Source organism: Cherax quadricarinatus, chromosome 3 (assembly GCF_038502225.1).
Source record: "Cherax quadricarinatus isolate ZL_2023a chromosome 3, ASM3850222v1, whole genome shotgun sequence".
NCBI classification, from domain to species: domain Eukaryota; kingdom Metazoa; phylum Arthropoda; class Malacostraca; order Decapoda; family Parastacidae; genus Cherax; species Cherax quadricarinatus.
In genome coordinates this window covers 16,302,696-16,325,045 of record NC_091294.1, presented here as the reverse complement: position 1 = coordinate 16,325,045, position 22,350 = coordinate 16,302,696, and the positions used below count along the sequence as shown (strand labels likewise).

The window sequence follows — 22,350 nt, the reverse complement described above, 5'->3', positions numbered from 1 at the left end:
TATTATTATTATTATTATTATTGTTATTATTATTAATATTATTATTAAAAATAATAATAATAATAATAATAATAATAATAATAATAATAATAATAATAATAATAATAATAATTATTATTATTATTATTATTATTATTATTATTAAAAATAATAATAATAATAATAATAATAATAATAATAATAATAATAATAATAATAAACTTATTTCGTAAATAATACATATGATACAAAACTGTATTAATAGAAAATTCCATAAATAATTTATTCTGATATACAACAATGTGTTTATTTAGTGAAAACATTTATTCCTTCGAATTTTCAGGTCATTTAAATAGTTTGACCCAGTTTGTTTTAATCAAATAAATTTATCTGATTTTTTGAGTCTGGTTGATGGAATATGTTTGATAATTTTGTTGTTTCCTCCGCCCCTACAGATAGAGCCGTGTGGATCGCAAATACACTGGCACTGCTGTCCCCAGGTCTCATAAAAAATATCCACAATACGAGACTGGAGTCTTCCGACAACACAACTTACCTTTAAGAGTTTCCACTAGATCTTCCTGTACGTCCCGCACCACCGTCTTCAACTCACCACGCTCCAAAAACCGCCTTGAAGACGATATATATTTAGCGACAACACTACCCATTAGTAAGATACTTTACAGGTAGCTGGTCTTGCCCAGGCTAGCTGTATCACTCCAGACTGGCTGGCTACTAAGTTCCACCAAAACTTTCCTGATTTCTAGCGGGAAAGATATCTTTCCCATCGTTGATGAGATGGTTAGTGGAGGAGAAATAGAAGATATAAAACACAAGGAGCTGGAGAATGGTGCCATGGAGGGAGGGGCTGGTAGTAAGTCCCAAGGCAGCAGAACGGACGACGACCTGATCATAGATGACACCGAGGGTGGTACTGACGAGGCTAAGGAGATGGAGAAGTTGCTGCGGTGGGCGGATGCTGAGGGAGCCTACGAACGGTTACTGGTGTGGGCGTTTGTGGCACCCGTGTGCCTGCTGGCACCTTGTGCTTACCTCAACATACTGTTGATGGTGTACTTGCCTCCACACACTTGCTCCCTGCCCCAGCCTCCCCACGCTCTCTCACACGACACCTGGGTCAACCTCACCATTCCTAGGTCAGTATACTCTTGCCAGAATCAAATGAGAATCATAATTTTTATTTTCAGAACATTATATAAAAACTAGATTTATTTTGGTTGCTGCACGATCCCCAGTCCACTGTACCTCAGTACATGTGATTCTAATACAAAGTGCGACATAAATTAATGGTAATCGGATGAGGCGTTCAGAAGCTATCATTTGGAAACTAATATCTAAATTTCTTTAATAAAAATAAAATTGAGACAGACCAAATCTAATTCATATTTTTCAGAGGGACCAAAGAGACCAATATCCTAAAATACACAAACACACTTAGCTAGAAGCCGCGCATATGTTGCCTTGTCAGTCAACATATGTTGCCTTGTCAGTCAACATATGTTGCCTTGTCAGTCAACATATGTTGCCTTGTCAGTCAACATAGAAGTTAATCAGCTGCGACTCTTGGAAATTATCCCACGAAAAGCAGTATTTAAATTATTCTATTTTATAATAATGCAAATTGAAACCTACATAGACAAAAATCAATTCAAACTTTTCTCTGAGACTGACCAGCATCAAGACAAAATTTTTGACAATGATCTTGATGGCACGCAGATGTTATAGGTGCATAAAAGACCATTAATTTTATTTATCCTAGGATAACTAATTAAAGTCAAACACTGATATCTTTTATCAAAGAAAGTTCGCCATTTATTTCACAGAAACCAATTTGATTAATAAAACAGATGCATGATAACTTAAACAACTTAACATGAAGAGTTTCCCTTGAGGAAAACACATCAGCACTTAAAAGTTTAAAGCCGACCAGAAGATGTATTTCTGTGTTATTGCACAGATTCCAATATAATTTGTGCCTACACAACCTAAACCCTTAAAACGTTTTACCTATTTCATATGAACGATGCATCAGCATTGAAGATTGTTGCCGTTAAATTTTTTCAGGACAGTGCTAAACCCGAAGGGGGTCATATAGACAGGGCCGGATTTAGACCTTGGGGGACCCGGGGCATTTTAGGTTTGGGAGCCCTCAACATGGAAATTAAATTGAATTACTAATATGAAATGAACTAAAATAATGATGAACAGCAGTTTTCGAAAAAAAATATGTTAGATTTCGAAGAAGACTTCTGATTATATTTTTCTCAATTTTATTAACTTTAAGAATAACTTTGACTATAATTTTCAGTTTATAATATATTCCATCTACACTAAACAATAATTACCAATGTATATTTACTGATATCTTTGGTGTCACGCTGCCGGTATCTATATATATATATATATATATATATATATATATATATATATATATATATATATATATATATATATATATATATATATATATATATATAGACAGAGAGAGAGAGAGAGAGAGAGAGAGAGAGAGAGAGAAAACTTTATAAAACTGGGATGCTTGAATGTGCGTGGATGTAGTAGAGATGACAAGAAACAGATGATTGCTGATGTTATGAATGAAAAGAAGTTGGATGTTCTGGCCCTAAGCGAAACAAAGCTGAAGGGGGTAGGGGAGTTTCGGTGGGGGAAATAAATGGAATTAAATCTGGAGTATCTGAGAGAGTTTGAGCTAAGGAAGGGGGAGCAATAATGTTGAAGGATCAGTTATGGAAGGAGAAAAGAGAATTTGAATGTGTAAATTCAAGAATCATGTGGATTAAAGTAAAGGTTGGATGCGAAAAGTGGGTCATAATAAGCGTGTATGCACCTGGAGAAGAGAGGAATGTAGAGGAGAGAGAGAAATTTTGGGAGATGTTAAATGAATGTATAGGAACCTTTGAACCAAGTGAGAGAATAATTGTGGTAGGGGACCTGAATGCTAAAGTAGGAGAAACTTTTAGAGAGGGTGTGCTAGGTAAGTTTGGGGTGCCAGGTGTTTACCTGGAGTTTACCTGGAGAGATTTCCGGGGGTCAACGCCCCCGCGGCCCGGTCTGTGACCAGGCCTCCTGGTGGATCAGAGCCTGATCAACCAGGCTGTTACTGCTGGCTGCACGCAAACCAACGTACGAGCCACAGACCGGCTGATCAGGTACCGACTTTAGGTGCTTGTCCAGTGCCAGCTTGAAGACTGCCAGGGGTCTGTTGGTAATCCCCCTTATGTATGCTGGGAGGCAGTTGAACAGTCTCGGGCCCCTGACACTGCTTTTCATTGGGGGAATGTTGCATTGTCTGCCCAGTCTTTTGCTTTCGTAGTGAGTGATTTTCGTGTGCAAGTTCGGTACTAGTCCCTCTAGGATTTTCCAGGTGTATATGATCATGTATCTCTCCCGCCTGCATTCCAGGGAATACAGGTTCAGGAACCTCAAGCGCTCCCAGTAATTGAGGTGTTTTATCTCCATTATGCGAGCCGTGAAGGTTCTCTGTACATTTTCTAGGTCAGCAATTTCACCTGCCTTGAAAGTTGCTGTTAGAGTGCAGCAACATTCCAGCCTAGATAGAACAAGCGACCTGAAGAGTGTCATCATGGGCTTGGCATCCCTAGTTTTGAAGGTTCTCATTATCCATCCTGTCATTTTTCTAGCAGATGCGATTGATACAATGTTATGGTCCTTGAAGGTGAGATCCTCCGACATGATCACTCCCAGGTCTTTGACGTTGGTGTTTCGCTCTATTTTGTGGCCAGAATTTGTTTTGTACTCTGATGAAGATTTAATTTCCTCGTGTTTACCATATCTGAGTAATTGAAATTTCTCATCGTGTGTAAATGATTATGGGAGCCCTTTGATTGAACTTTGTATAGAAAGGGGTTTAGTTATAGGTAATACATATTTTAAGAAAAAGAGGATAAATAAGTATACAAGATATGATATAGAGTAAAAGGTAGATGGGATACAAGGAGAATAGAAGCATCAGGGAAGAGAGAGGTGAAGGTTTATAAACTAAAAGAGGAGGCAGTTAGGGTAAGATATAAACAGCTATTGTAGGATAGATGGGCTAATGAGAGCATAGGCAATGGGGTCGAAGAGGTATGGGATAGGTTTAAAAATGTAGTGTTAGAGTGTTCAGCAGAAGTTTGTGGTTACAGGAAAGTGGGTGCAGGAGGGAAGAGGAGCGATTGGTGGAATGATGATGTTAAGAGAGTAGTAAGGGAGAAAAAGTTAGCATATGAGAAGTTTTTACAAAGTAGAAGTGATGCAAGGAGGGAAGGGTATATGGAGAAAAAGAGAGAGGTTAAGAGAGTGGTGAAGCAATGTAAAGAGAGCAAATGAGAGAGTGGGTGAGATGTTATCAACAAATTTTGTTGAAAATAAGAAAAAGTTTTGGAGTGAGATTAACAAGTTAAGGAAGCCTAGAGAACAAATGGATTTGTCAGTTAAAAATAGGAGAGGAGAGTTATTAAATGGAGAGTTAGAGGTATTGGGAAGATGGAGGGAATATTTTGAGGAATTGTTAAATGTTGATGAAGATAGGGAAGCTGTGATTTCATGTGTAGGACAAGGAGGAATAACATCTTGTAGGAGTGAGGAAGAGCCAATTGTGAGTGTGGGGGAAGTTCGTGAGGCAGTAGGTAGAATGAAAGGGGGTAAGGCAGCCGGGATTTATAGGATAAAGATAGAAATGTTAAAAACAGGTGGGGATATAGTTTTGGAGTGGTTGGTGCTATTATTTAATAAATGTATGGAAGAGAGTAAGGTACCTAGGGATTGGCAGACAGCATGCATAGTTCCTTTGTATAAAGGCAAAGGGGACAAAAGAGAGTGCAAAAATTATAGGGGGATAAGTCTGTTGAGTATACCTGGTAAAGTGTATGGTAGAGTTATTATTGAAAGAATTAAGAGTAAGACGGAGAATAGGATAGCAGATGAACAAGGAGGCTTTAGGAAACGTAGGGGGTGTGTGGACCAGGTGCTTACAGTGAAACATATAAGTGAACAGTATTTAGATAAGGCTAAAGAGGTTTTTGTGACATTTATGGATTTGGAAAAGGCGTATGACAAGGTGGATAGGGGGGCAATGTGGCAGATGTTGCAGGTGTATGGTATAGGAGGTACGTTACTGAAAGCAGTGAAGAGTTTTTTACGAGGATAGTGAGGCTCAAGTTAGAGTATGTAGGAAAGAGGGAGATTATTTCCCAGTAAAAGTAGGCCTTAGACAAGGATGTGTGATGTCACCGTGGTTGTTTAATATATTTATAGATGGGGTTGTAAGAGAAGTAAATGCGAGGTGTGGAGTTAAAAGATAAAGAATCACACATAAAGTGGGAGTTGTCACAGTTTCTCTTTGCTGATGACACTGTGCTCTTGGGAGATTCTGAAGAGAAGTTGCAGAGGTTGGTGGATGAATTTGGTAGGGTATGTAAAAGAAGAAAATTAAAAGTGAATACAGGAAAGAGTAAGGTTATGAGGATAACAAAAAGATTAGGTGATGAAAGATTGGATATCAGATTGGAGGGAGAGAGTATGGAGGAGGTGAATGTATTCAGATATTTGGGAGTGGACGTGTCAGTGGATGGGTCTATGAAAGATGAGGTGAATCATAGAATTGATGAGGGGAAAAGGGTGAGCGGTGCACTTAGGAGTCTGTGGAGACAAAGAACTTTGTCCTTGGAGGCAAAGAGGGGAATGTATGAGAGTATAGTTTTACCAACGCTCTTATATGGGTGTGAAGCATGGGTGATGAATGTTGCAGCAAGGAGAAGGCTGGAGGCAGTGGAGATGCCATGTCTGAGGGCAATGTGTGGTGTGCATATAATGCAGAGAATTCGTAGTTTGGAAGTTAGGAGGAGGTGCGGAATTGCCAAAACTGTTGTCCAGAGGGCTGAGGTAGGGTTGTTGAGGTGGTTTGGACATGTAGAGAGAATGGAGCGAAACAGAATGACTTCAAGAGTGTATCAGTCTGTAGTGGAAGGAAGGCGGGGTAGGGGTCGGCCTAGGAAAGGTTGGAGGGAAGGGATAAAGGAGGTTTTGTGTGCGAGGGGCTTGGACTTCCAGCGGGCATGCGTGAGCGTGTTTGATAGGAATGAATGGAGACAAATGGTTTTTAATATTTGACGTGCTGTTGGAGTGTGAGCAAAGTAACATTTATGAAGGGATTCAGGAAAACCGGCAGGCCGGACTTGAGTCCTGGAGATGGGAAGTACAGTGCCTGCACTCTGAAGGAGGGGTGTTAATGTTGCAGTTTAAAAACTGTAGTGTAAAACACTCTTCTGGCGAGACAGTGATGGAGTGAATGATGGTGAAAGCTTTTCTTTTTCGGGCCACCCTGCCTTGGTGGGAATCGGCCAGTGTGATAATAATAAAAAATTAGAGTAGCGCATGCAGCGGAACTGGATGCTGTACTCGCTAGAATGAAATTAGCCTAGAATCATCCACACGATGGTGTGGATGATTCTAGGCTAATTTCATTCTAGTTCCTGTTTACCACATCCAGTTCCGCTGGATGTTCTACTCTTAAGGATCGTATGGTTCAGTGGATAAGGGCGTCATGTGTTTTCGCCCACCATGAGGCAGGCCAAAGCAGCATGGGTTCGAGTCCTTGGCTAGTGCAGTGTTGTTATTGATACATATATATATATATATATATATATATATATATATATATATATATATATATATATATATATATATATATATATTAATTCTGTTATGATAGTGCACCTCCAGGTTACTTTAGTAGCATTATACAACACCATTATAATTATAATATCTAGTCTATGTTTATTAATCTTTAGTGTAGAAGTTCTAGGAAAAAAAGATAAAAAAAATAGTGGTATTCTATTTACAAGGATAAAAATATATCAAAGGAGATAAAACAACATCAAAAGAGAAATTTGTATCGGTGAAAAATAATTTATATAGATGAAAAAAATTTGTATAATAATAATTACACAGGAAATGTATACAATGTAATAATAAATAAGAATCAACAGTATATATTGCCTGGCTAAGATAACACAAGTAACAGTATATATTGCCTGGCTAAGATAACACAAGTAACAGTATATATTGTCTGGCTAAGATAACACAAGTAACAGTATATATTGCCTGGCTAAGATAACACAAGTAACAGTATATATTGCCTGGCTAAGATAACACAAGTAACAGTATATATTGCCTGGCTAAGATAACACAAGTAACAGTATATATTGCCTGGCTAAGATAACACAAGTAACAGTATATATTGCCTGGCTAAGATAACACAAGTAACAGTATATATTGCCTGGCTAAGATAACACAAGTAACAGTATATATTGCCTGGCTAAGATAACACAAGTAACAGTATATATTGCCTGGCTAAGATAACACAAGTAACAGTATATATTGCCTGGCTAAGATAACACAAGTAACAGTATATATTGCCTGGCTAAGATAACACAAGTAACAGTATATATTGCCTGGCTAAGATAACACAAGTAACAGTATATATTGCCTGGCTAAGATAACACAAGTAACAGTATATATTGCCTGGCTAAGATAACACAAGTAACAGTATATATTGCCTGGCTAAGATAACACAAGTAACAGTATATATTGCCTGGCTAAGATAACACAAGTAACAGTATATATTGCCTGGCTAAGATAACACAAGTAACAGTATATATTGCCTGGCTAAGATAACACAAGTAACAGTATATATTGCCTGGCTAAGATAACACAAGTAACAGTATATATTGCCTGGCTAAGATAACACAAGTAACAGTATATATTGCCTGGCTAAGATAACACAAGTAACAGTATATATCGCCTGGCTAAGATAACACAAGTAACAGTATATATTGCCTGGCTAAGATAACACAAGTAACAGTATATATTGCCTGGCTAAGATAACACAAGTAACAGTATATATTGCCTGGCTAAGATAACACAAGTAACAGTATATATTGCCTGGCTAAGATAACACAAGTAACAGTATATATTGCCTGGCTAAGATAACACAAGTAACAGTATATATTGCCTGGCTAAGATAACACAAGTAACAGTATATATTGCCTGGCTAAGATAACACAAGTAACAGTATATATTGCCTGGCTAAGATAACACAAGTAACAGTATATATTGCCTGGCTAAGATAACACAAGTAACAGTATATATTGCCTGGCTAAGATAACACAAGTAACAGTATATATTGCCTGGCTAAGATAACACAAGTAACAGTATATATTGCCTGGCTAAGATAACACAAGTAACAGTATATATTGCCTGGCTAAGATAACACAAGAAACAGTATATATTGCCTGGCTAAGATAACACAAGTAACAGTATATATTGCCTGGCTAAGATAACACAAGTAACAGTATATATTGCCTGGCTAAGATAACACAAGTAACAGTATATATTGCCTGGCTAAGATAACACAAGTAACAGTATATATTGCCTGGCTAAGATAACACAAGTAACAGTATATATTGCCTGGCTAAGATAACACAAGTAACAGTATATATTGCCTGGCTAAGATAACACAAGTAACAGTATATATTGCCTGGCTAAGATAACACAAGTAACAGTATATATTGCCTGGCTAAGATAACACAAGTAACACAAGTAACAGTATATATTGCCTGGCTAAGATAACACAAGTAACAGTATATATTGCCTGGCTAAGATAACACAAGTAACAGTATATATTGCCTGGCTAAGATAACACAAGTAACAGTATATATTGCCTGGCTAAGATAACACAAGTAACAGTATATATTGCCTGGCTAAGATAACACAAGTAACAGTATATATTGCCTGGCTAAGATAACACAAGTAACAGTATATATTGCCTGGCTAAGATAACACAAGTAACAGTATATATTGCCTGGCTAAGATAACACAAGTAACAGTATATATTGCCTGGCTAAGATAACACAAGTAACAGTATATATTGCCTGGCTAAGATAACACAAGTAACAGTATATATTGCCTGGCTAAGATAACACAAGTAACAGTATATATTGCCTGGCTAAGATAACACAAGTAACAGTATATATTGCCTGGCTAAGATAACACAAGTAACAGTATATATTGCCTGGCTAAGATAACACAAGTAACAGTATATATTGCCTGGCTAAGATAACACAAGTAACAGTATATATTGCCTGGCTAAGATAACACAAGTAACAGTATATATTGCCTGGCTAAGATAACACAAGTAACAGTATATATTGCCTGGCTAAGATAACACAAGTAACAGTATATATTGCCTGGCTAAGATAACACAAGTAACAGTATATATTGCCTGGCTAAGATAACACAAGTAACAGTATATATTGCCTGGCTAAGATAACACAAGTAACAGTATATATTGCCTGGCTAAGATAACACAAGTAACAGTATATATTGCCTGGCTAAGATAACACAAGTAACAGTATATATTGCCTGGCTAAGATAACACAAGTAACAGTATATATTGCCTGGCTAAGATAACACAAGTAACAGTATATATTGCCTGGCTAAGATAACACAAGTAACAGTATATATTGCCTGGCTAAGATAACACAAGTAACAGTATATATTGCCTGGCTAAGATAACACAAGTAACAGTATATATTGCCTGGCTAAGATAACACAAGTAACAGTATATATTGCCTGGCTAAGATAACACAAGTAACAGTATATATTGCCTGGCTAAGATAACACAAGTAACAGTATATATTGCCTGGCTAAGATAACACAAGTAACAGTATATATTGCCTGGCTAAGATAACACAAGTAACAGTATATATTGCCTGGCTAAGATAACACAAGTAACAGTATATATTGCCTGGCTAAGATAACACAAGTAACAGTATATATTGCCTGGCTAAGATAACACAAGTAACAGTATATATTGCCTGGCTAAGATAACACAAGTAACAGTATATATTGCCTGGCTAAGATAACACAAGTAACAGTATATATTGCCTGGCTAAGATAACACAAGTAACAGTATATATTGCCTGGCTAATTGCCTGGCTAAGATAACACAAGTAACAGTATATATTGCCTGGCTAAGATAACACAAGTAACAGTATATATTGCCTGGCTAAGATAACACAAGTAACAGTATATATTGCCTGGCTAAGATAACACAAGTAACAGTATATATTGCCTGGCTAAGATAACACAAGTAACAGTATATATTGCCTGGCTAAGATAACACAAGTAACAGTATATATTGCCTGGCTAAGATAACACAAGTAACAGTATATATTGCCTGGCTAAGATAACACAAGTAACAGTATATATTGCCTGGCTAAGATAACACAAGTAACAGTATATATTGCCTGGCTAAGATAACACAAGTAACAGTATATATTGCCTGGCTAAGATAACACAAGTAACAGTATATATTGCCTGGCTAAGATAACACAAGTAACAGTATATATTGCCTGGCTAAGATAACACAAGTAACAGTATATATTGCCTGGCTAAGATAACACAAGTAACAGTATATATTGCCTGGCTAAGATAACACAAGTAACAGTATATATTGCCTGGCTAAGATAACACAAGTAACAGTATATATTGCCTGGCTAAGATAACACAAGTAACAGTATATATTGCCTGGCTAAGATAACACAAGTAACAGTATATATTGCCTGGCTAAGATAACACAAGTAACAGTATATATTGCCTGGCTAAGATAACACAAGTAACAGTATATATTGCCTGGCTAAGATAACACAAGTAACAGTATATATTGCCTGGCTAAGATAACACAAGTAACAGTATATATTGCCTGGCTAAGATAACACAAGTAACAGTATATATTGCCTGGCTAAGATAACACAAGTAACAGTATATATTGCCTGGCTAAGATAACACAAGTAACAGTATATATTGCCTGGCTAAGATAACACAAGTAACAGTATATATTGCCTGGCTAAGATAACACAAGTAACAGTATATATTGCCTGGCTAAGATAACACAAGTAACAGTATATATTGCCTGGCTAAGATAACACAAGTAACAGTATATATTGCCTGGCTAAGATAACACAAGTAACAGTATATATTGCCTGGCTAAGATAACACAAGTAACAGTATATATTGCCTGGCTAAGATAACACAAGTAACAGTATATATTGCCTGGCTAAGATAACACAAGTAACAGTATATATTGCCTGGCTAAGATAACACAAGTAACAGTATATATTGCCTGGCTAAGATAACACAAGTAACAGTATATATTGCCTGGCTAAGATAACACAAGTAACAGTATATATTGCCTGGCTAAGATAACACAAGTAACAGTATATATTGCCTGGCTAAGATAACACAAGTAACAGTATATATTGCCTGGCTAAGATAACACAAGTAACAGTATATATTGCCTGGCTAAGATAACACAAGTAACAGTATATATTGCCTGGCTAAGATAACACAAGTAACAGTATATATTGCCTGGCTAAGATAACACAAGTAACAGTATATATTGCCTGGCTAAGATAACACAAGTAACAGTATATATTGCCTGGCTAAGATAACACAAGTAACAGTATATATTGCCTGGCTAAGATAACACAAGTAACAGTATATATTGCCTGGCTAAGATAACACAAGTAACAGTATATATTGCCTGGCTAAGATAACACAAGTAACAGTATATATTGCCTGGCAGTATATAAGATAACACAAGTAACAGTATATATTGCCTGGCTAAGATAACACAAGTAACAGTATATATTGCCTGGCTAAGATAACACAAGTAACAGTATATATTGCCTGGCTAAGATAACACAAGTAACAGTATATATTGCCTGGCTAAGATAACACAAGTAACAGTATATATTGCCTGGCTAAGATAACACAAGTAACAGTATATATTGCCTGGCTAAGATAACACAAGTAACAGTATATATTGCCTGGCTAAGATAACACAAGTAACAGTATATATTGCCTGGCTAAGATAACACAAGTAACAGTATATATTGCCTGGCTAAGATAACACAAGTAACAGTATATATTGCCTGGCTAAGATAACACAAGTAACAGTATATATTGCCTGGCTAAGATAACAGTATATACTAAGTAACAGTATATATTGCCTGGCTAAGATAACACAAGTAACAGTATATATTGCCTGGCTAAGATAACACAAGTAACAGTATATATTGCCTGGCTAAGATAACACAAGTAACAGTATATATTGCCTGGCTAAGATAACACAAGTAACAGTATATATTGCCTGGCTAAGATAACACAAGTAACAGTATATATTGCCTGGCTAAGATAACACAAGTAACAGTATATATTGCCTGGCTAAGATAACACAAGTAACAGTATATATTGCCTGGCTAAGATAACACAAGTAACAGTATATATTGCCTGGCTAAGATAACACAAGTAACAGTATATATTGCCTGGCTAAGATAACACAAGTAACAGTATATATTGCCTGGCTAAGATAACACAAGTAACAGTATATATTGCCTGGCTAAGATAACACAAGTAACAGTATATATTGCCTGGCTAAGATAACACAAGTAACAGTATATATTGCCTGGCTAAGATAACACAAGTAACAGTATATATTGCCTGGCTAAGATAACACAAGTAACAGTATATATTGCCTGGCTAAGATAACACAAGTAACAGTATATATTGCCTGGCTAAGATAACACAAGTAACAGTATATATTGCCTGGCTAAGATAACACAAGTAACAGTATATATTGCCTGGCTAAGATAACACAAGTAACAGTATATATTGCCTGGCTAAGATAACACAAGTAACAGTATATATTGCCTGGCTAAGATAACACAAGTAACAGTATATATTGCCTGGCTAAGATAACACAAGTAACAGTATATATTGCCTGGCTAAGATAACACAAGTAACAGTATATATTGCCTGGCTAAGATAACACAAGTAACAGTATATATTGCCTGGCTAAGATAACACAAGTAACAGTATATATTGCCTGGCTAAGATAACACAAGTAACAGTATATATTGCCTGGCTAAGATAACACAAGTAACAGTATATATTGCCTGGCTAAGATAACACAAGTAACAGTATATATTGCCTGGCTAAGATAACACAAGTAACAGTATATATTGCCTGGCTAAGATAACACAAGTAACAGTATATATTGCCTGGCTAAGATAACACAAGTAACAGTATATATTGCCTGGCTAAGATAACACAAGTAACAGTATATATTGCCTGGCTAAGATAACACAAGTAACAGTATATATTGCCTGGCTAAGATAACACAAGTAACAGTATATATTGCCTGGCTAAGATAACACAAGTAACAGTATATATTGCCTGGCTAAGATAACACAAGTAACAGTATATATTGCCTGGCTAAGATAACACAAGTAACAGTATATATTGCCTGGCTAAGATAACACAAGTAACAGTATATATTGCCTGGCTAAGATAACACAAGTAACAGTATATATTGCCTGGCTAAGATAACACAAGTAACAGTATATATTGCCTGGCTAAGATAACACAAGTAACAGTATATATTGCCTGGCTAAGATAACACAAGTAACAGTATATATTGCCTGGCTAAGATAACACAAGTAACAGTATATATTGCCTGGCTAAGATAACACAAGTAACAGTATATATTGCCTGGCTAAGATAACACAAGTAACAGTATATATTGCCTGGCTAAGATAACACAAGTAACAGTATATATTGCCTGGCTAAGATAACACAAGTAACAGTATATATTGCCTGGCTAAGATAACACAAGTAACAGTATATATTGCCTGGCTAAGATAACACAAGTAACAGTATATATTGCCTGGCTAAGATAACACAAGTAACAGTATATATTGCCTGGCTAAGATAACACAAGTAACAGTATATATTGCCTGGCTAAGATAACACAAGTAACAGTATATATTGCCTGGCTAAGATAACACAAGTAACAGTATATATTGCCTGGCTAAGATAACACAAGTAACAGTATATATTGCCTGGCTAAGATAACAGTATATATTGCCTGGCTAAGATAACACAAGTAACAGTATATATTGCCTGGCTAAGATAACACAAGTAACAGTATATATTGCCTGGCTAAGATAACACAAGTAACAGTATATATTGCCTGGCTAAGATAACACAAGTAACAGTATATATTGCCTGGCTAAGATAACACAAGCAACAGTATATATTGCCTGGCTAAGATAACACAAGTAACAGTATATATTGCCTGGCTAAGATAACACAAGCAACAGTATATATTGCCTGGCTAAGATAACACAAGTAACAGTATATATTGCCTGGCTAAGATAACACAAGTAACAGTATATATTGCCTGGCTAAGATAACACAAGTAACAGTATATATTGCCTGGCTAAGATAACACAAGCAACAGTATATATTGCCTGGCTAAGATAACACAAGTAACAGTATATATTGCCTGGCTAAGATAACACAAGTAACAGTATATATTGCCTGGCTAAGATAACACAAGTACCAGTATATATTGCCTGGCTAAGATAACACAAGCAACAGTATATATTGCCTGGCTAAGATAACACAAGTAACAGTATATATTGCCTGGCTAAGATAACACAAGTAACAGTATATATTGCCTGGCTAAGATAACACAAGTAACAGTATATATTGCCTGGCTAAGATAACACAAGCAACAGTATATATTGCCTGGCTAAGATAACACAAGTAACAGTATATATTGCCTGGCTAAGATAACACAAGTAACAGTATATATTGCCTGGCTAAGATAACACAAGTAACAGTATATATTGCCTGGCTAAGATAACACAAGCAACAGTATATATTGCCTGGCTAAGATAACACAAGTAACAGTATATATTGCCTGGCTAAGATAACACAAGTAACAGTATATATTGCCTGGCTAAGATAACACAAGTAACAGTATATATTGCCTGGCTAAGATAACACAAGCAACAGTATATATTGCCTGGCTAAGATAACACAAGTAACAGTATATATTGCCTGGCTAAGATAACACAAGTAACAGTATATATTGCCTGGCTAAGATAACACAAGTAACAGTATATATTGCCTGGCTAAGATAACACAAGCAACAGTATATATTGCCTGGCTAAGATAACACAAGTAACAGTATATATTGGCTGGCTAAGATAACACAATCAACAGTATATATTGCCTGGCTAAGATAACACAAGTAACAGTATATATTGCCTGGCTAAGATAACACAAGTAACAGTATATATTGCCTGGCTAAGATAACACAAGTAACAGTATATATTGCCTGGCTAAGATAACACAAGTAACAGTATATATTGCCTGGCTAAGATAACACAAGTAACAGTATATATTGCCTGGCTAAGATAACACAAGTAACAGTATATATTGCCTGGCTAAGATAACACAAGCAACAGTATATATTGCCTGGCTAAGATAACACAAGTAACAGTATATATTGCCTGGCTAAGATAACACAAGTAACAGTATATATTGCCTGGCTAAGATAACACAAGTAACAGTATATATTGCCTGGCTAAGATAACACAAGCAACAGTATATATTGCCTGGCTAAGATAACACAAGTAACAGTATATATTGCCTGGCTAAGATAACACAAGTAACAGTATATATTGCCTGGCTAAGATAACACAAGTAACAGTATATATTGCCTGGCTAAGATAACACAAGCAACAGTATATATTGCCTGGCTAAGATAACACAAGTAACAGTATATATTGCCTGGCTAAGATAACACAAGTAACAGTATATATTGCCTGGCTAAGATAACACAAGTAACAGTATATATTGCCTGGCTAAGATAACACAAGCAACAGTATATATTGCCTGGCTAAGATAACACAAGTAACAGTATATATTGCCTGGCTAAGATAACACAATCAACAGTATATATTGCCTGGCTAAGATAACACAAGTAACAGTATATATTGCCTGGCTAAGATAACACAAGTAACAGTATATATTGCCTGGCTAAGATAACACAAGTAACAGTATATATTGCCTGGCTAAGATAACACAAGTAACAGTATATATTGCCTGGCTAAGATAACACAAGTAACAGTATATATTGCCTGGCTAAGATAACACAAGCAACAGTATATATTGCCTGGCTAAGATAACACAAGCAACAGTATATATTGCCTGGCTAAGATAACACAAGTAACAGTATATATTGCCTGGCTAAGATAACACAAGTAACAGTATATATTGCCTGGCTAAGATAACACAAGCAACAGTATATATTGCCTGGCTAAGATAACACAAGTAACAGTATTTATTGCCTGGCTAAGATAACACAATCAACAGTATATATTGCCTGGCTAAGATAACACAAGTAACAGTATATATTGCCTGGCTAAGATAACACAAGTAACAGTATATATTGCCTGGCTAAGATAACACAAGTAACAGTATATATTGCCTGGCTAAGATAACACAAGTAACAGTATATATTGCCTGGCTAAGATAACACAAGTAACAGTATATATTGCCTGGCTAAGATAACACAAGCAACAGTATATATTGCCTGGCTAAGATAACACAAGTAACAGTATATATTGCCTGGCTAAGATAACACAAGTAACAGTATATATTGCCTGGCTAAGATAACACAAGTAACAGTATATATTGCCTGGCTAAGATAACACAAGTAACAGTATATATTGCCTGGCTAAGATAACACAAGTAACAGTATATATTGCCTGGCTAAGATAACACAAGTAACAGTATATATTGCCTGGCTAAGATAACACAAGTAACAGTATATATTGCCTGGCTAAGATAACACAAGTAACAGTATATATTGCCTGGCTAAGATAACACAAGTAACAGTATATATTGCCTGGCTAAGATAACACAAGTAACAGTATATATTGCCTGGCTAAGATAACACAAGTAACAGTATATATTGCCTGGCTAAGATAACACAAGTATAAAAATGGAATTTCTCTCTAAAATTTAGCCACAAATAGTTTAGTTTAATCTGTCAGATTATAAAATATAATATTGAATTTTAATTTGATTATAAAATTTCTTAAACATTCTCTCAAATAGTTTAGTATAATTTATTGAATAAATCCGTTAAGTGTCTAGTAGTGATGTAAATTACTGGTTTTGAGATAAGTTGTGATGTTATTATTGTTTAAATTGTGGACATCACTGCAAAGTTTTTCATTTTTTTTACCTAATGTTGTATAAAATGTTGTTGTATTCACACTAAATAAAATAAATACTACATAAATATTTACACTTTACATATATATTTATCCTAATAAATAAATACAGACATAAATACACTTCTGAAGTCATTAGACTGGGATAAGTAAATTTCTTACATAATCTTTCCAATCTGCAGCAAATTATCAAATTTACAAATCAAACATTACATAAGTAACTGGAATTAGCAAAACATACATCACATTTATGGATCACATGATCACACTTCAATATCTACAAAAAGTCTTTCTACACTTAACATCTACTAAATCTTTAAGTAACTCATCCAACTGTATCTTCTTAAGGACACTGCTCGCATCATCCAGTAGGCACAGAGCAGTTAGTCTTTCATGGGTCATTGTCGTTATCAGATAATTCTTTATCAGTGCCAATTTGCTGAAGGTTACCTGGACGTTACCTGGAGGTTATTCCGGGGATCAACGCCCCCGCGGCCCGGTCCATGACCAGGCCTCCAGAACAACTAGTGACCATCATGCTCAAATATATTCTGAGTGCTACATTAACACCTGGAAAGGTATCAGCAGCCCTTCATCATGTAGCACAACTGTCCATCGAGATGGAGTGAGACATGACCTGTGCTTGGCATTAGCTGCAAACTGGACAATTTCTTCAACAAATAAAACTACTGAAGTCTTGAGGGTAAATGCTGATAAGTTACTTAGCTTCATTTTTTATCTCTACATCAGGTAGACTACATAAGTTGACTATTACATTGAACCTGCCATACATGTATACTGCTTGGTATGCTACACTGCGTTCTTGTAAGGCAACACTCAACTGATCTAAAATGACATTGAAAGTTTCACTTCTGAATTTTTCTCTGGGAGACAAAACAACTTCCTGCGAGACTGATGTTGGGTTTGCATCATATTGCTTGTTTCTCTTTCTTTGCTTGCTTGTAGTTGATTTATAGTCTGTTGCCACAATGTTCCTAGCATCCGGTACCAGCTCTTCTTACCTATCTCGAATTGATTTCAGAAACCTTTCCATAGAATCAATGAAATCTACCACCTTTTTCAGTACTGTTGAACTGTATAAGAATTATGTTCCAGATCTTAGCCATCAGAGCAGTTTCAAGACAATCCATTTTGTATCCCAAAGCCCGAGCTTCATGTCTTGTTTCGGGTGTTTGCTTAAAGTCACTTTCAATATCTCCGAGGCATTCTGAATAGAGTTGTATCCATGTACAAGTGCTTCAGTAGCATCAGCTCTTACTGACCATCGAGTGCCTGAAAGAGACGTAACAGTTAGTGCTCTTTTCTTTCCTGCCAAAGACTTCATTAGATTTGCCCATCTGCTTGTTGACGCAGAAAAAAAGGTGTATAAGCTCTGTAAAAAGCCAAAATAACTAACAGCTTCCACACAGAAAGAGGCAGCAGCCTGTCCTACAAGATTCAGTGAGTGTGCAGCACAAGGAATAAAAACTGCTGCTGAGTTCTTATTTTTAAATCTGGTCTGCGTTCCTGTGTAGCAACCGGACGTATTACTGGCATTGTCATAAGATTGCCCTCTGCAACCTTCAAAATTAATGCCTTCTTTTTCTAGAAATTCTAGCAGAGATGCAGACAACACTTCAGCCTTGTGAGAGCCAGTCTGCAGGAAAGTTAAAAATCTTTCTATCGGCTTTCCAGAAACGACGTATCGCACAATCACTGTTAGATGGTCAACATGAGTCAGGTCTAGTGCTGAATCAACTGAGAGGTATAAAATACCGACAAGATGAAAGTTAAGACACATGCGCATCTGGTTATCTATATTATAGACGTTTCGCCATCCAGTGGCTTTATCAATACAGATTCTAGAACATAATTAGAAGACAGTAGAACTATATACAAAAAATGAGGTAATCAGTCCCTCAGCCTTGGAGTTGGTGTTGAGAGCACCGTGGTGGTGATTATGGAGACTGGCGGTTATATAGGCGTCAGTGGATAGGGACGTGTAGCAGACGAGAGCATGGTCACTGGTAGGCGGGATTCCCCAGTGGTAGTAGGTCCTACCCAAAGGATGGGTTAGTTGTAGTAGCCGTTAAGAAGGTCTTGTAGATGTCCTCTGAATGGCGAAACGTCTACAATAAAGATAACAAGATGCTGCACATGTGTCTTAACTTTCACCTTGTCGGTATTTTATACCTTTCTTGCACAACCTGTCAGACACTGCAACATCATGGTATCTTGGTTCTGAAGACCTAGGACCTAGGTCCTAGGTCCTAGGTCCTAGGTCCTAGGTCCTAGGTCCTCGGTCCTATGTACTAGGTCCATGGTCCTAGGTCCTCGGTCCTAAGTCCTAAGTCCTAGATCCTCGGTCCTACGTCATAGGTACTCGGTCTTAGGTCCTAGGTACTCGGTCCTAGGGTCTAGGTCCTCGGTCCTAGGTCCTCAGTCCTCGGTTCTTGGTCTTAGATCCTCGGTCCTATGTCCTAGGTCCATGGTCCTAGGTCCTTGGTAATAGGTCCTAGGTCCTCGGTCCTTGGTCCTTGGTCCTCGGTTCTAGGTTCTAGGTCCTCGGTCCTAGGTCCTCAATCCTAGGTCCTCGGTCTTAGGTCCTAGGTCCTCGATCCTAGGTCCTAGGTCCTCAGTCCTATGTCCTAAGTCCTCGATCCTAGCTCCTCGGTCCTAGGTCCTAGGTCCTCGGTCCTAGGTCCTCGGTCCTAGGTCCTAGGTCCTAGGTCCTCGGTCCTAGGTCCTAGGTCCTCGGTAAAGGGCCTAGGTCCTCGGTCCTAGGTCCTAGGTCCTAGGTCCTCGGTCCTAGGTCCTAGGTCCTAGGTCCTAGGTCCTAGGTCCTAGGTCCTCGGTCCTAGGATCTCAATCCTAGGTCCTCGGTCCTTGGTCCTCGGTCCTTGGTCCTCGGTCCTAGGTCCTCAATCCTAGGTCCTCGGTCCTAGGTCCTCGGTCCTAGGCCCTCGGTCCTCGGTCCTCAGTCCTATGTCCAAGGTCCTCGGACCTAGGTCCTAGATCCTCGGTCATATGTTCTAGGTCCTCGGTCCTAGGTCCTAGGTCCTCGGTCCTAGGTCCTAAGTCCTCGGTCCTAGACCCTAGGTCCTCGGTCCTAGGTCCTCGGTCCTAGGTCCTCGGTCCTAGGTTCTCAATCCTAGGTCCTCGGTCCTTGGTCCTCGGTCCTTGGTCCTCGGTCCTAGGTCCTCAATCCTAGGTCCTCGGCCCTAGGTCCTCGGTCCTAGATCCTCGGTCCTCGGTCCTCAGTCCTATGTCCTAGGTCCTCAGACCTAGGTCCTAGATCCTCGGTCATATGTCCTAGGTCCTCGGTCCTAGGTCCTCGGTCCTAGGTCCTAGGTCCTCGGTCCTAGGTCCTCGGTCCTAGGTCCTAGGTCCTCGGTCCTAGGTCCTAGGTCCTCGGTCCTAGGTTCTCAATCCTAGGTCCTCGGTCCTTGGTCCTCGGTCCTTGGTCCTCGGTTCTAGGTCCTCAATCCTAGGTCCTCGGTCCTAGGTCCTCGGTCCTAGGTCCTCGGTCCTCAGTCCTATGTCTTAGGTCCTCGGGCCTAGGTCCTCGGGCCTAGGTCCTCGGTCCTAATTTCTCGGTCCTAGGTCCTTGGTCCTAGGTCCTAGGTCCTCAGTCCTATGTCCTAGGTCTTCGGTCCTAGGTCCTAGGTCCTCAATCCTAGGTCCTCGGTCTTAGGTCATCGGTACTAGGTCCTAGGTCCTCAGTCCTAGGTCCTAGATCCTCGGTTCTAGGTCCTAGATCCTCGGTCCCAGGTCCTCGGTGCTAGTTCCTCGGTCCTAGGTCCTCTGCCCTAGGTCCTCGGTGCTAGGTCCTAGGTCTTAGGCCCTAAGTCCTTGATCCTAGATCCTAGGTCCTCGGTCCTACATTCTAGGTCCTAGGACCTCGATCCTAGATCCTCTGTCCTAGGTCCTGGGTCCTCGGTCCTTGGTCCTCGGTCCTAGGTCCTAGGTCCTTGGTCCTATGTGTTACGTCCTCGGTTCTAGGTCCTCAATCCTATGTCCTTGGTCCTAGGTCCTCGGTCCTAGGTCCTCAGTCCTATGTCCTAGGTGCTCGGTCCTAGGTCCTCGTTCCTCGGTCATAGGTCCTAGGTCCTCGGTCTTATGTCCTAGGTCCTCGGTCCTAGGTCCTAGGTCCTAAGTCCTAGGTCCTAGGTCCTCAGTCCTAGGTCCTCGGTCTTATGTCCTAGGTCCTCGGTCCTAGGTTCTAGGTCCTCGATTCTAGGTCCTCGGTCCTAGGTCCTAGGTCCTCGGTCCTAGGTCCTAGGTCCTCGGTCCTAGGGTCTCAATCCTAGGTCCTCGGTCCTTGGTCCTCGGTCCTTGGTCCTCGGTTCTAGGTCCTCAATCCTAGGTCCTCGGTCCTAGGTCCTCGGTCCTAGGTCCTCGGTCCTCAGTCCTATGTCTTAGGTCCTCGGGCCTAGGTCCTCGGTCCTGATTTCTCGGTCCTAGGTCCTCGGTCCTAGGTCCTAGGTCCTCAGTCCTATGTCCTAGGTCTTCGGTCCTAGGTCCTAGGTCCTCAATCCTAGGTCCTAGGTCCTCAATCCTAGGTCCTCGGTCTTAGGTCATCGGTACTAGGTCCTAGGTCCTCAGTCCTAGGTCCTAGATCCTCGGTTCTAGGTCCTAGATCCTCGGTCCCAGGTCCTCGGTGCTAGTTCCTCGGTCCTAGGTCCTCTGTCCTAGGTCCTCGGTGCTAGGTCCTAGGTCTTAGGCCCTAAGTCCTTGATCCTAGATCCTAGGTCCTCGGTCCTACATTCTAGGTCCTAGGTCCTCGATCCTAGATCCTCGGTTCTAGGTCCTGGGTCCTCGGTCCTCGGTCCTCGGTCCTCGGTCCTAGGTCCTAGGTCCTCGGTCCTATGTGTTAGGTCCTCTGTTCTAGGTCCTCAATCCTATGTCCTTGGTCCTAGGTCCTCGGTCCTAGGTCCTCAGTCCTATGTCCTAGGTGCTCGGTCCTAGGTCCTCGTTCCTCGGTCATAGGTCCTAGGTCCTCGGTCTTATGTCCTAGGTCCTCGGTCCTAGGTTCTAGGTCCTCGATTCTAGGTCCTAGGTTCTAGGTCCTAGGTCCTAGGATAACCCAATAGGTAACCTAAGCCGCTAAATTCCTTTTTTGACCTTTTATCAGCTATCACACAAAGTCAGTTATCATTATTGACAATAAAAT

At 39.0% G+C, this 22,350-nt stretch overlaps 1 protein-coding gene across 1 annotated transcript in view; it reads left to right on the top strand.

Annotated features, from left to right (window-relative positions):
• Positions 1-22,350, top strand: part of LOC128684112 (organic cation transporter protein-like) — a 664,663-nt gene that overhangs the window by 551,211 nt on the left and 91,102 nt on the right. Inside the window, exon 2 of the mRNA XM_070090434.1 lies at positions 435-1,136. Within this exon, the coding sequence (XP_069946535.1) occupies positions 778-1,136 (359 nt within the window). The 5' untranslated portion in view covers positions 435-777. The remainder of the gene's footprint in view (positions 1-434; positions 1,137-22,350) is intronic.